The sequence below is a fragment of the Erythrolamprus reginae genome, chromosome 6 (assembly GCF_031021105.1).
Source record: "Erythrolamprus reginae isolate rEryReg1 chromosome 6, rEryReg1.hap1, whole genome shotgun sequence".
Lineage (NCBI taxonomy): Eukaryota > Metazoa > Chordata > Lepidosauria > Squamata > Dipsadidae > Erythrolamprus > Erythrolamprus reginae.
In genome coordinates this window covers 93,303,290-93,318,909 of record NC_091955.1, presented here as the reverse complement: position 1 = coordinate 93,318,909, position 15,620 = coordinate 93,303,290, and the positions used below count along the sequence as shown (strand labels likewise).

The 15,620-nt window shown below is 42.5% G+C and overlaps 1 protein-coding gene across 3 annotated transcripts in view; it reads left to right on the top strand.

The window, feature by feature from the left end:
• The window catches only part of LOC139169076 (store-operated calcium entry regulator STIMATE-like), a 31,141-nt gene extending 16,725 nt beyond the window's left edge, over window positions 1-14,416 (top strand). The window contains exons 5-8 of one of the 3 annotated variants that reach the window (XM_070754881.1): window positions 2,882-2,994; window positions 6,706-6,789; window positions 10,497-10,610; window positions 13,884-14,416. In XM_070754881.1, coding sequence (XP_070610982.1) covers window positions 2,882-2,994; window positions 6,706-6,789; window positions 10,497-10,610; window positions 13,884-13,976 — 404 coding nt within the window. In that variant the 3' untranslated portion in view covers window positions 13,977-14,416. The remainder of the gene's footprint in view (window positions 1-2,881; window positions 2,995-6,705; window positions 6,790-10,496; window positions 10,611-13,883) is intronic. The other 2 variants (XM_070754882.1, XM_070754883.1) reach the window with 2 other exon arrangements.
• The last annotated feature ends 1,204 nt before the right edge of the window (window positions 14,417-15,620 follow it).

Below are 15,620 nucleotides of genomic sequence, written 5' to 3'. Positions count from 1 at the left end.
ATCTCCGGGACCGCCTTCTGCCGCACGAATCCCAGCAACCTGTTAGGTCCCACAGAGTTGGCCTTCTCCGGGTCCCGTCGACAAAACAATGTCGTCTGTCAGGACCCAGGGGAAGAGCCTTCTTTGTGGCGGCCCCGACCCTCTGGAACCAACTCCCCCCCCCGGAGATTAGGACTGTCCCCACCCTCCTTGCCTTTCACAAACTTCTTAAAACCCACCTCTGTCGTCAGGCATGGGGAAATTGATTCCCCTGGGACCTCTCTGCTTTATGTATGGTGTGTATGAGATGTATGATTGTTTTTTATATTAAGGGTTTTTAAATTGTTTTTCTTAAATATTGGATTTGTATTGTTTTGTTGTTGTAAGCCGCTCTGAATCTATGGAGAGGGGCGGCATACAAATCTAATTAATAATAATAATAATAATAATAATAACAATAACAATAACAATAACAATAACAATAACAATAACAATAACAATAACAACAATAATAATGATAATAATAATAATTAACCAGTGGAACAGCTTGCCACCAGAAGTTGTAAAAATACGCCCATGGGGAAGTCAGATTCACTTAACAACCTAACTTAACTAATTTAAGACTAACTTAAGAACAGCAGTGATTCATTTATCAACCCTAGCAAGGTGGTAAGGCGAGGGTGGTAAAACCAATGTCTCACTTACCGAGAGTAATTTTGATTCCTCAATTATGGCCATACTTGTATTTGTGCAGATCAAACTGCACATGGGCAAATTTTATTTGCTGCATCCAAAATCTGTTAAATTGAGAGTTTTCTGGTGGTTGTTTTTTTAAAAAATGTTTTTAAAAAAATACATCAGTGTGGAAAAATCATCAAAGCCTTTCTAAGAAATTTGTGAGTGTAAAAAAAATATATTAAGCATTATCTGGATTTGTGCAGATAAAACTGCCTATGGACAAATTTTATTTGTTGCATCCAAAATCTGCCAGACTGAGGCTTGTTAAACTGAGAGTTTTCTGGGTTTTTTTTAAAAAAAATAACACATCAGTCTGGAAAATCATCAAAGCCTTTCTAAGAAATTTGTGAGTGTAAAAAAAAACCAGCTGAGTTTGCAGGCAATGCGAAGCTTTTTTAGAGTAAGAGGCATCTGGCACTTACAGTGTTTGCATAAGAAGATACTGAATTTGTTCTGTGTTAACCTTGGTTAGTTTTCAATGTGGCGTTGAGTGCTTCATGCACCAAGGTCAATTCTTTTTGGCTAACCTTTTTTTGGTGGTGGTGGGGGAACCCAGAGAATGGGTGAATACAATATTGAGGTTAAGCACATCGAATGAACGTGACAAAAATTTCAAATAGCCCAAGTGTCTAAAGAAGATAGAAACATAGAAACATAGAAGTCTGATGGCAGAAAAAGACCTCATGGTCCATCTAGTCTGCCCTTATACTATTTCCTGTATTTTATCTTAGGATGGATATATGTTTATCCCAGGCATGTTTACATTCAGTTACTGTGGATTTATCTACCACGTCTGCTGGAAGTTTGTTCCAAGGATCTACTACTCTTTCAGTAAAATAATATTTTCTCATGTTGCTTTTGATTTCCCCCCCAACTAACTTCAGATTGTGTCTCCTTGTTCTTGTGTTCACTTTCCTATTAACTTCCCTCCTGGACCTTATTTAACCCTTTAACATATTCAAATGTTTCGATCATGTCCCCCCTTTTCCTTCTGTCCTCCAGACTATACAGATTGAGTTCATTATGTCTTTCCTGATACGTTCTATGCTTAAGACCTTCCACCATTCTTGTAGCCCGTCCTTGGACCCATTCAATTTTGTCAATATCTTTTTGTAGGTGAGGTCTCCAGAACTGAACACAGTATCCCAAATGTGGTCTCACCAGCACTCTATATAGCGGAATCATAATCTCCCTCTTCCTGCTTGTTATACCTCTAGCTATGCAGCCAAGCATCCTACTTGCTTTCCCTACCGCCTGATTGCACTGTTCACCCATTTTGAGACTGTCAGAAATCACTACCCCTAAATCCTTTTCTTCTGAAGTTTTTGCTAACATTTATAGGTAACGGTTCTTACAAACATTCATTTAACCAAAGATGGTTTTTTCCAAGGAGGGAACTGGACTTTCTTATATTTTTTTTCCTTTGAAGATGTTTCACTTATTTATTTGTTTGTTTGTTTGTTTGTTTGTTTGTTCGTTCGTTCATTCATTTGGATTTGGATTTGGATGTCACTCCTCTCCGAGGACTTGGGGTGGCTCACAACATACATAAATAGGCAATAATAAAATCAATCCAATTAATGCATAAAAACAATCCATAAACATCTACTTTAAAAACTTACATTACCATTCATTCACCAATCATACTAAAAACATTCATTGGTCAGGGGGAAGATCTGGTAACCCCAGGCCTGGTGACAAAGATGAGTTTTTAGGCTCTTTTGGAAGGCGAGGAGGGTGGGGCCAGTGCGAATCTCTGGGGGGAGCTGATTCCAGAGGGCCGGGGCCCCCACAGAGAAGGCTCTTCCCCTAGGTCCCGCCAGCTGGCATTGTTTGGTCGATGGGACCCTGAGGAGGCCCACTCTGTCTGCAAGGAGTATTTCTGTTCCTCACCATCCAGTCAGAGCTGAAGACGCTTCTTGTATGAGAAGTGAAACGTCTTCAAAGACAAACTAGAAAATCAAGGAGTACCCATAGCAAAGTAGTAGTAGTGCCATTTTATAATCTCCTGGAGGCATGTGGTGAAAGAAAGTCATGGATTTGTGAGGCTATTTTCTTAATATAGTGGGTGTATAAATCATTTGTTTTTATTTATTTATTAGATTTGTATGCCGCCCCTCTCCGTAGACTCATGGGTTTAATTCTATTTTTTGTTCCTCTTCAGGAGATCCACCACAGGCGGCTGCTTGGGTTGCCCAGGGTTTTCTCTATTTGCTGATAATGACCTTTGAGAAGACGGCGGTCGGTCTTGTCTTACTTATTCCCGGTTGGACGAAGGTAAGGAAGAAGAACCCGATTCCCACCTTCTGTTACTCAGGAACGTTATTGACTTTTTCAGGGGCAAATTAGCGCGTGGATTTAAATGCCTCCTTTGGGGAAATGCATCTTTTTCTCAAAGATACATATTTGTACCTTTCCTCAAAGATACATATTTGGAGAAAGATAATATTTGTATCCAAAATCCATGTATCCAAAATGATATACAGTGGTACCTCAAGATACGAACCCCTCGTCTTACGAACAACTCGTGATACGAACCCGGGGTTCAGCAAAATTTTGCCTCTTCTTACGAACTTTTTTCGAGTTACGAACCTGCGTTCGGAGACAGCTGGGAAGCCGCGCGGCTGTTTTAAAAGGTAACAGCCGGGCGGTGGGGCTTCCCAGAAGCCTCCCGAACGCCGGTTCGTAACTCGAACAAAGTTCGTAAGAAGAGGCAAAATTTGGCTGAACCCCGGGTTCGGTTCGGGAGGTTCCTGGGAAGCCCCCCAGGCCGGCTGCGACCTTTTAAAACACCTGCGCCGCTTCGCAGCTGTCTTGCGAAGCCGAACGCCGAAGTTCGGCTTTAGCGTTCGGCTTCGGGAGACAGCTACGAAGCGACGCGGGTGTTTTAAAAGGTCGCAGCCGGCCTGGGGGGCTTGCCAGCACCCCCCCGAACCCGGGGTTCGGGGGGGTGCTGGCAAGCCCCCCAGGCCGGCTGCGACCTTTTAAAACACCCGTGCCGCTTCCCATCTGTCTCCTGAAGCCGAACACGGAAGTTCGGCTTTGCCGTTCGGCTTCAGGAGACAGATGGGAAGCGGCGCGGGTGTTTTAAAAGGTCGCAGCCGGCCTGGGGGGCTTGCCAGAACCCCCCGAACCCCGAACCTGGGTTCGGGGGGGTGCTGGCAAGCCCCCCAGGCTGGCTGCGACCTTTTAAAAGAGCCGCGCCGCTTCGCAGCTGTCTCCTGAAGCCGAACGGCAAAGCCGAACTTCCGCGTTCGGCTTCAGGAGACAGCAGCGAAGCGGCGCGGGTGTTTTAAAAGGTCGCAGACGGCCTGGGGGGCTTGCCAGCACCCCCCCGAACCCCGAACCCGGGTTCGGGGGGGTGCTGGGAAGCCCCCCAGGCTGGCTGTCACCTTTTAAAACAGCCGGAAAGCCGGTTTTTTGCGGGGGGTTTTTTGGTTGCACGGATTAATTGACTTTACATTGTTTCCTATGGGAAACAATGTTTCGTCTTACGAACTTTTCATCTTACGAACCTCCTCCTTGCACCAATTAAGTTCGTATCATGAGGTATTACTGTATACATTATTTTCTCCAAGATACATATTTGGAGAAAGATACATATTTGGAGAAAGATACATATTTGGCAATACAGCGGTACCTCATCATATGAACCCTTCGTCATACGAACTTTTGAGATACGAACCCGGGGTTTGGATTTTTTTTGCCTCTTCTTACGAACTTTTTTCGCCTTACGACCCCCCCGCCGTCGCTGGGATGCCCCGCCTCTTGACTTCCGTTGCAAGCGATCCTGGGATTCCCCTCCATGAGAAACCCCACCTCCAGACTTTGCGAAGCTGTAGGGAAATCCCAGGAGGGGAATTCCAGGATCGCAAAAACGGGCACTCCGCTGGCAACGGAAGGCCGGAAGTGGGGTTTCCCAGTGAGGGAAGCCCCAGCGAAATCGCACCATTGCAAAAACACGGAAGTCCTTGAAACCTCACCTCCGGACGACTATGGGATGACTGAAAGACTTCCGTTGCCAGCGGAGTGCCCGTTTTTGCGATCCTTGGATTCCCCTTTTGGGATTTCCCTACAGCATCGCAAAAACACGGAAGTCCGGAGGTGGGGTTTCCCATAGAGGGGAGCTTCAGGGGAATCCCACCAGCGCAAAAACGGGGGCTTTGACTTGAAAAAGGGGTAAATTTTGGGCTTGCACGCATTAATCGCTTTTCCATGGATTCCTATGGGGAACATTATTTCATCTTACGAACATTTCACCTTACGAACCTGCTCCCGGAACCAATTAAGTTCATAAGACAAGGTATCACTGTATTTTGGCACAACTAGAAGATCAATCAATCGCAATAGAGCTACAGGGGACCTTGGAGGTCTTCTAGTCCAGCCCTCTGCTCAACCAGGAGATTAAACCAGTGATGGTGAACCGCTTTTGGTTTGTGTGCCAAAAAGGGTGTGGGTGGGTGTGCTAGCATGCATGCATGTGCCCATATATCTTTCCTACCCCATGTATGTGCGCACACACACACACACCGTTGCCCCACACGTATGCGCACAGGCCTTTCTGAAGCCTGGTAGGTGAAAAAAAATGCTCAAATTGGCAAACTGGAATTTTGGGAAAACACCCTTCTGGTTTGCCTGCTGTGCTGTTTTTTTGCACTTTGGAGGGTTTGGGGAAGCTTCCCTGAAGCCTTGGAGTGCAAAAAATAGCACAAAGGGCAAACTGGGTGTTTATTTATTTATTTATTGGATTTATATGCCGCCCCTCTCTGAAGACTCAGGGCGGCTAACAGCAATCATAAAACAGCGTACAATAATAATCCAATACTAAAAACAATTAAAAACCCATTAATATAAAAAAACCAATCATACATACAGACATACCATGCATAAAATTGTAAAGGCCTAGGGGGAATGGGAATCTCAGTTCCCCCATGCCTGGCGGCAGAGGTGGGTTTTAAGGAGCTTACGAAAGGCAAGGAGGGTGGGGGCAATTCTAATCTCTGGGGAGAGATGGTTCCAGAGGGCCGGGGCCGCCACAGAGAAGGCTCTTCCCCTGGGTCCCGCCAAGTGGCATTGTTTAGTTGACGGGACCCGGAGAAGGCCCACTCTATGGGACCTAACTGGTCACTGGGATTCGTGCAGCAGAAGGCGGTCCCGGAGATAATCTGGTCCGGTGCCATGAAGGGCTTTATAGGTCATAACCAACACTTTGAATTGTGACCGGAAACTGATCGGCAACCAATGCAGACTGCGGAGTGTTGGTGTAACATGGGCATATTTGGGGAAGCCCATGATTGCTCTCGCAGCTGCATTCTGCACAATCTGAAGTGCCTTTTCCAAACTTCCGGTTTGCCTGTTGTGCTGTTTTTTGCACTCCGGAGTTTCAGGAAGTTTCCCTGCACCCTCCAGAGTGCGAAAAACAGCACCATGGCAAACTGGAAGTATGTTTCCCTAAAAATCCAGTTTGCCCGTTTGCGAATTTTTTTCACCCAGCACAACTGGCAAACCGGAAGTTCAGAAAATATACTTTACCTTCGAGTGCAAAAAATAGCACAATGGGCAAACTGGAAGTGCATTTTCCGAACTTCCAGTTTGCCCATCGTGCTATTTTTTTTTTTTTTTGCACTCTAAGGCTTCAGGGAAGCTTCCCGAAACCGTCCAAAGTGCCAAGAACAGCCCAACGGCAAACCAGAAGTGTGTTTTTCTGAACTTCCGGTTTGTTCGTTGGGGGATTTTTTTTTTTGCCTCCGGGGTTTCAGGGAAGATTCCACCTATGGCATGCATGCCACAGATTCACCATCGTGGGGTTAGCCATTGCTTTCCTCCACATTATTTTTTTTTTCAATTTCCCCAAATAAGCAACGGCCCCTTTGATTTCCTGGTGGTCTGTTGTCCAGGTATTATTCAGGCCCAGATCTGCTGAGCCCAGACCAGATTTCTTCTCCTGTAAAAGGCGTCTGGCTCCATCTATCTCTCTCTCTCTCTCAGCTTCAGGAAAACCTCCTGGATTACATCCCTTCTCCTCAGCTGGAGCTGGTCTTGGTGGTTCTTGTGGTTCCTTTTATAGTCAACGTGAGTGAAAGATTTGGGAGGAAATGATTCTTTTTATCAAGGGAGCTGAAAACCTGGGAGGGCATGAGGGGATGTGGGATTTTTCATTGGTCATCCGATGGTCACAAGGGACATAAAACCTTTCTTTGGCCTTGGAAAAATGTGACTCCTTTGGAGATAATCTGTCTGGAACCCATACCACATCTCGGACATCAACACCCTTGAAAATGTCCAAAGATACTTCACCAGAAGAGCCCTTCACTCCTCCACTCAAAACAGAATACCCTACGAAAGCAGACTATCAATCCTAGGTCTAGAAAGCTTAGAACTACGTCGCCTGAAACATGATCTAAGTATTGCCCACAAGATCATATGCTGCAATGTTCTACCTGTCAATGAGTATTTCAGCTTCAATTGCAACAACACAAGAGCACGCAACAGATTCAAACTTAATATTAACCTCTCCAAACTTGACTGTAAAAAAAGTGACTTCAGCAACCGAGTTGTTGAAGCGTGGAACTCATTACCTGACTCAGTAGTGTCATCCCCTAACCCCAAACATTTTTCCCTTAGACTATCCACGATTGACCTCTCCAGGTTCCTTAGAGGTCAGTAAGGGGCGTGCATAAGTGCACCAGTGTGCCTTTCGTCCCCTGTCCACTTGTCTCTCCTTATCTCATTTATCTTTTCTTCCTTTCAAATATGTTCACCTACACTTTTATATCTTTTCTTTACTTATATTATTACATATCTTTCTCTTAAATGTGTATTATGTATTGGACAAAATAAATAAAAAAATAAAAAATAAATAAATAATACAGATGCCTACAGCCATTCGATTCAGCAGGAATTCTGCATAATGAAATCAATTAGAAAAAGGAACAGGAATGGAATGGAATCTTTATTGAGAATGGAATGGGAGGGGAGGGAATGAAAGGAGGGAGAAGAGAAGAGAATATAGAAGAGGAATAGAATAGAAAGAACAGAGAATAATAAGAATAAGGAATAGATTAGACTAGAGTAGACTCTAGAAAATGTCCAGAGATACTTTACCAGAAGAGCCCTCCACTCCTCCACTCATAACAGAATATCCTATGCAACTAGACTCAGAATCCTAGGTTTAGAAAGTTTAAAAACTATGTTGCCTTAAACATGACCTAAGCATAGCCCATAAAATCCTCTGCTACAACGTCCTTCCTGTTAACGACTACTTCATTTTATTTATTTATTTATTTTGTCCAATACACAATGAGGGTTTTAGTGGGCATATATCTATATACACATAGTAAAATACATGATGAAGGTTATAGAGGAGATACTCATAGTAAAATATATCTAAGAAATAATAGAAAAGAAGGTATAGTAATAGAACATATCAATGAAAGAATAGAAGAAGAGATATAGGAATAGAAGAAAGGTATAGGAGATATAGGAGAGCAATAGGACAGGGGACAGAAGGCACTCTAGTGCACTTGTACTCGCCCCTTACTGACCTCTTAGGAATCTGGATAGGTCATCCGTAGATAATCTAAGGGTAAAGTGTTGGGGGTTTGGGGATGACACTATGGAGTCCGGTAATGAGTTCCACGCTTCGACAACTCGGTTACTGAAGTCGTATTTTTTTCAAACACAACAACACATAAGCACACAATGGATACAAACCTAAAATAAACTGCTCTAAACGCGACTGCAAGAAATATGACTTTAGTAACCGAGTAGTTGATGCATGGAACTCGCTACCTGACTGTCGTATCTTCACCTAACCCCCAAAACTTTACCCTTAGGCTAGCCACCGTTGACCTCTCTTGATTCCTAAGAGGGTGTGCATAGGTGCACCAGAGTGCCTTCCATCCCCTGTCCTAATGTTTCTCTTTAGTAACTCCCCCGCCCCCATCCAACAGTACAGTATAAAATGATGTCAGGCTATTGGACAGGAAGTTGGCAAAATTATGATTAAAATAACAGGAAGCCGACACCCTACCTTGGTCTATCACAAGACTACAAATGACATTAACAACGGAAACCAAAAATGTTGGCGAAGCTTCGGTTAATCAGACGTTAAACTAGTTAGCACAAAACAAACAAAGAATAAAATTAACCTGCCAGAAACCATAACAGCAGAGGAAGACCAGGGACTCAGGATGGTTTATAGCAAGATTAAGAAAAGGAAATAATCAAATAATTAATAAAACAATTTAAAAAGCCCTAACTAATCCACTACAATGACACTATCAAACATCTCTGTTAATCATATCTTGGCCAAAATAGGAAAGATTTCAGGACCTTATGGAAAGCCAATAGGGTGGGGGCAGTGCGGATCTCGGGGTGGTGGGGTTGATTCCAAAGAGTCAGGGCTACCACAGAGAAGGCTCTCCCCTGCGGTCCCACCAACCAACATTGCTTTGTCGATGGGACCTGGAGAAGACCGGTCCTGTGGACTTAACAATGGGCTGGTGGTAGCTGCTCTTAGGTTATGTGCAACATAAAAGCTTCAAAAGATCAAATCTTGCTAACCCACCAAATGAAAGGGGGGGGTGGCTTAAAGGTCATATGACAGGCTTAAAGGTGGCCAACTTGATGTCACTTAAGTCAAGGATTTAGGTTAAACGTGCCTGGCTTCTCCTTGCCTCAAAGAGATACAATTTCCTTAACTATTTACTATTACTGAATGTACTATATAATTCTATGCATATAGAAACATAGAAACACAGAAGATTGACAGCAGAATAAGATCTCCTGGTCCATCTAGTCTGCCCTTATACTATTTGTTGTATTTTATCTTAGGATGGATATATGTTTATCCCAGGCATGTTTAAATTCAGTTGCTGTGGATTTACCAACCATGTCTGCTGGAAGTTTGTTCCAAGCATCTACTACTCTATGCCATATGCGTACATACATTTTATTTATTTATTTAATGTATTTATTGGATTTGTATGCCATCCCTCTCCGTTGACTCGGGGCGGCTAACAACAGTGACAAAAAACAGAATGTAAAAATCCAATACTACAACAGCTAAAAAAAAACCCTTGTTATAAAACCAATCATACATACAAACATACCATGCATAAATTGTAGAAGCCTAGGGGGGAAGATTATCTTAGTTCCCCCATGCCTGACGGCAGAGGTGGGTTTTAAGGAGCTTACGAAAGGCAAGGAGGGTGGGGGCTATTCTAATCTCTGGGGGAGATGGTTCGAGAGGGCCGGGGCCGCCACAGAGAAGGCTCTTCCCCTGGGCCCCGCCAACTGACATTGTTTAGTTGACGGGACCTGGAGAAGGCCAACCTAACTGGTTGCTGGGATTCGTGCGGCAGAAGGCGGTCCCGGAGATAATCTGGTCCGGTGCCATGAAGGGCTTTATAGGTCATAACCAACATTTTGAATTGTGACCGGAAACTGATCGGCAACCAATGCAGACTGCGGAGTGTTGGTGTGACCTGGGCATATTTAGGGAAGCCCATGATTGTTCTCGCAGCTGCATTCTGCACAATCTGAAGTTTCCGAACACTTTTCAAAGGTAGCTCCATGTAGAGAGCGTTACAGTAGTCGAGCCTTGAGGTGATATACCTATCCCTCAGCTTGAATGTGACAACGCCGAATCTCCAAAATGGATTCAGTCAGGTCAACTTCAGGTTTGACACGTCCATCATAAAAATGCCTAAGGTCAAGAAACGCACATACAAGCATTTTCCCCCTCTCTCTGTTTTTTCTCACCCTCTCCTTTTAAGGCTGTTATGTTCTGGGTTGTCGACAGCTTGACGATGAAAAAACCCAAAGAGAAGGAAAGGGTGGAAATCAGGGTGACAGAATATTCGGAGGCTTTGAAAGATGACGATATCCAGGTAAGAGCACAATCAGGACTGTTGGCAGGAGAGGGGGAAAAATGCCCCCAGTTTTTTCCCCCCCGGGTAGAATTTCTTTATTTTTCTCCACCTTAAAATAAACATTATATGGCTACAAATACAACAACAATGCTTAACATAAAACACATGTAAAACCTTTTATGTTCGATGTGAAACACCAGAAATTTTTCTCCACCTTGGAATAAGACATTGTACAAATATGAACATTAATAACACCTCTTATGTCTATAGCTTCATTTAAAATTCCATATCTCCATCTAACTAAATTATCCGCTGTCTAGGGTCATATACTCAGCTTATATTTATATACATATAAATCTTTAAGTGGTTTTTTTTAGCAGTGTATAAAATTTAGGACATATCTCTCTCTCTCTCTCTCTCTCTCTCTCTCTCTCTCTCTCTCTCTCTATCTATCTATCTATCTATCTATCATCTATCTATCTATCTATCTATCTATCTTCTATCTATCTATCATCTATCTATCTATCTATCTATCTATCTATCTATCTTCTATCTATCTATCTATCTATCATCTATCTATCTATCTATCTATCTATCTTCTATCTATCTATAATCTATCTATCTATCTATCTATCTATCTTCTATCTATCTATAATCTATCTATCTATCTATCTATCTATCTATCTATCTATCTATCTATCATCTATCTAGTTAGTCCAATACACAATAATACACAATGAAGGTTATAGAGGATATAGTAGAGAAGAAATACAAGATAAAGGAGAGATTACAGGACAAGGTACGGAAAGCACTCTAGTGCGCTTATGTACACCCCTTACTGACCTCTTAGGAATCTGGAGAGGTCAACCGTGGATAGTCTAAGGGTAAAATGTTGGGGGTTAGGGGATGACACTACAGAGTCCGGTAATGAGTTCCACGCTTCGACAACCCGATTACTAAAGTCATATTTTTTACTGTCAAGTTTGGAGCGGTTAATATTAAGCTTGAATCTGTTGTGTGCTCTTGTGTCGTTGTGGTTGAAGCTGAAGTAGTCATTGACAGGCAGGACATTGCAGCATTTGATCTTGTGGGCAATACTGAGATCATGTTTAAGGCGTCGTAGTTCTAAGCTTTCAAGACCCAGGATTGAAAGTCTAGTCTCGTAGGTTGTTCTGTTTCGAGTGGAGAAGGGCTCTTCGGGTGAAGTCTCTTTGGACATTTCCAAGAATGTTAATGTCTGAGATGCGATATGGCTTCCAAACAGATGAGCTGTATTCGAGGATGGCTAGGGGTGGCGCAGAAGTAATCTTCAGGAAAGCCCCCAAGCTCAGCAAAATGCATCCACCTCTATTTGGGATCTCCTCTAAGCACCTCAAAGGCTCAAAGGGGGGGGGGGATCTGCCTTATTTTTCCAACCAGGCTTTGTTCTCTGTTGATTGCAGACAAAGTAATGTGTACTCAGCAGCTGGCTGTCTCTGTTTGCAGATGTACAAAGGGCAAAACCTGGTTGGGAGATAGTTATCGGAGCTTTCCTTGCCTCTACACACACACACACACACACACACACACACACACACACACACACTGCGAGTCTTCACATCCTTCAAAACGTTTAATCCTACTGATATACAGTACATGCATAAATACTAACAAATCAACTTCAATTTATCTTTATCTGCTACATTCACTACACACCACAAACAACAAGTCACTAAACACCAACGGCTGCTATTTCTGCAGGTACTACCCTTCCCGTCCATTACCCGTCCGTTCCCCTACCCAACTCCCACCTCTTCACATACCTACTAATAACTATAATACTTTTACTAATCCCACTTCAAATTATAATATGCATTAGATAAAAAATTATACAGTTTAAAACTTTGAATGCAATAAGGCTATTTACAGTCCACTACTTTGAATTGACAAACATTAAGTAACATAAGGTATGGAATATATTCGGACATATGATTCTGTTCATTGCAACTGTAAATCATGAATGTAATACGAATAGGTTTAGTCTAATACTATGAACCGATATAAAATAAATTATATATACTACAGATGCTAAGTGGATATGTATACTTTTCCTTTTCCCATCCCTCTTATTATTTGTACTCCCTGTCCCCCGTTCCCCTTTCAATAAATCAATAAATTATATTTTTTTAAAAAGTGTTTACAGGGATCAATGCTGCAACTGGATCTCCCTTTGTATGCAGTCTTCTTCTTGTTAAAAACATAGAAACATCCATCAAAGATTTAAGTGCCAAAGCCCACTGCAACAACATAGCCAAGAAGGCTTCAAGAGTTGTAAACCTAATCCTACGTAGCTTCTGCTCTGGCAATCTCACACTGCTTACCAGAGCTTACAAAACCTTTGCCAGACCCATCCTTGAATACAGCTCATCCGTTTGGAACCCATATCGCATCTCAGACATCAACACCCTTGAAAATGTCCAAAGATACTTCACCAGAAGAGCCCTTCACTCCTCCACTCAAAACAGAATACACTACGAAACTAGACTTACAATCCTGGGTCTGGAAAGCTTAGAACTACGGCGCCTTAAACATGATCTACGTATTGCCCACAAGATCATATGTTGCAACGTCCTGCCTGTCGGCGACTACTTCAGCTTCAACCACAACAACACAAGAGCACGCAACAGATTCAAACTTAATATTAACTGCTCCAAGCTTGACTGTAAAAAATATGACTTCAGTAACTGAGTTGTCGAAGCGTGGAACTCATTATCGGACTCCATAGTGTCATCCACAAACCCCCAACACTTTACCCTTAGATTATCTACGGTTGACCTATCCAGATTCCTAAGAGGTCAGTAAGGGGCGAGTACAAGTGCATATGCTGCAACGTCCTGCCTGTCGGCGACTACTTCAGCCTCAACCACAACAACACAAGAGCACACAACAGATTCAAACTTAATATTAACCGTTCCAAACTTGACTGTAAAAATATGACTTCAGTAACCAAGTTGTCGAAGCGTGGAACTCATTACCGGACTCCATAGTGTCATCCCCAAACCCCCAACACTTTACCCTTAAATTATCTATGGTTGACCTATCCAGATTCCTAAGAGGTCAGTAAGGGGTGAGTACAAGTGCACTAGAGTGCCTTCCGTCCCCTGTCCTATTGCTCTCTCTCCTAAAATACAGGAAATAGCATAAGGGCAGACTAGATGGACCATGAGGTCTTTTTCTGCCATCAATCTTCTATGTTTCTAAATACTACCGTGAAATTAATTTTTGAATACTTTTTCTCCCTTTCCTCCACAGGTCCTCCTTTGTCCCACTTTGGATTTTGACAGTTCCAGGAGTGACGTAGATCTCTTAGCGTCTCTTCCTGAAAAGAAAACAAATTTCACTTGAGAGACTGTACAACGTGAACCACTGACACATATGGTGGTTTACACCTGTGGCCTGTTGCATTTTGTAATATGGCGCTGGGTTATTTGAGGGGCTTAAAACTGTGGTTTTTGGGGGTTGTGTATTGTCCTGCTAGATGGACTGTTTATTCTGGCTGGCCAGTTGGTGTTAATTTCGGATTGATTCTGCATTGTAGCACTTTTTTAAAAAACAAAAATAAAAAAATAAAGTAGGAAGGGAAGAAAAAGAAAGAGAAAAAATGAGAATCAAATTGAATTTGCCTTGTGCAAACCTGAACGATTCACAAAAGCACAAATCACTTGTAAATAGAATCCTGTTGCAAAGACTGTATTTAAAAATGACCCTTGCTGTTTGGTCTTATTGACACATTTTTTTAATTCCCATTTTGTAAGAATAATAAATATTTCATATTCAAACGGTTATGGAAGCTATTGCTGCAGTGTGTTTTTCCGAGCTCTGCTTTCAAAAATCAAAAATTATTTTATAATTATTATTATTTTTATGATAATTCTAAAGTAATTATAAAATTATTTTATAGCTTTACTAGCTGTGCCAGGCCATGCGTTGCGGTGGCTCAATCTGGTTAAGTGGAAAAGAAAGAAATGTGCACGTTTAAATTTTTGAACCTCCTTCTCAATTTATTCAGAATAACAGAGTTTGAAGGGACCTTGGAGGTGTTCTTTTTTTTAATTATTCATTTGTCCAATACACAAATACATAGGAAGAAAAATAGACATGTAGTAAGATATATAAGGGTAAAGTGAACTTAGAGGAGAGGATATATGAAAGAAAGAATATATATGATAAGTGAGAGAAAGGAAAGACAATTGGACAGGGGACGAAAGGCACACCAGTGCACTTATGTACGTCCCTTACTGGTCTCTTAGGAACCTGGAGAGGTCAATCGTGGAGAGTCTAAGGGAAAAATGTTGGGGGTTAGGGGTTGACACAATTGAGTCTGGCAATGAGTTCCACGCTTCGATAACTCGATTGTTGAAATCATATTTTTTACAGTCAAGTTTGGAGCAGTTCGTATTAAGTTTGAATCTGTTGCATGCTCTTGTGTTGTTGCGGTTGAAGCCAAAGTAATCATTGACCGGTAGGATGTTGCAGCATATGATCTTGTGGGCAATACTCAAATCATGTTTTAGGCGCCGTAGTTCTAGGCTTTCTAGGCCCAGGATTGTTAGTCTATTTTCGTAGGATATTCTGTTTTGAGTGGAGGAGTGAAGGGCTCTTCTGGTGAAATATCTTTGGACATTTTCAAGGGTGTTGATGTCTAAGATGTGGTATCTAGTCCAACCCCCTGTTCAATTATATTATACAGTTTGAGGGGAATAATATTAGAGAGTAGGGTGACATTTGTAGATCTCCCTTCTCCCTGTCCCCATCCTGGGTTTAAGAGACAGGCCTGACCCATCTTCCATATGATAAGACCGGCCTACCTCGCAGGGTTCTTGGTTCAATCCAAGCTGACATTTGTACATCACTCTCTCTCCCTCCCTGTCCCTCCCGCCCAGGATTAAGAAATTGGCCTGACCCATCTGCCAAAATACAATAAGACTGGCCTACTTCACAGGGTTCTTGGTTCAACCCAAGCATGGGTGGCAAACCCCATGATTTGCA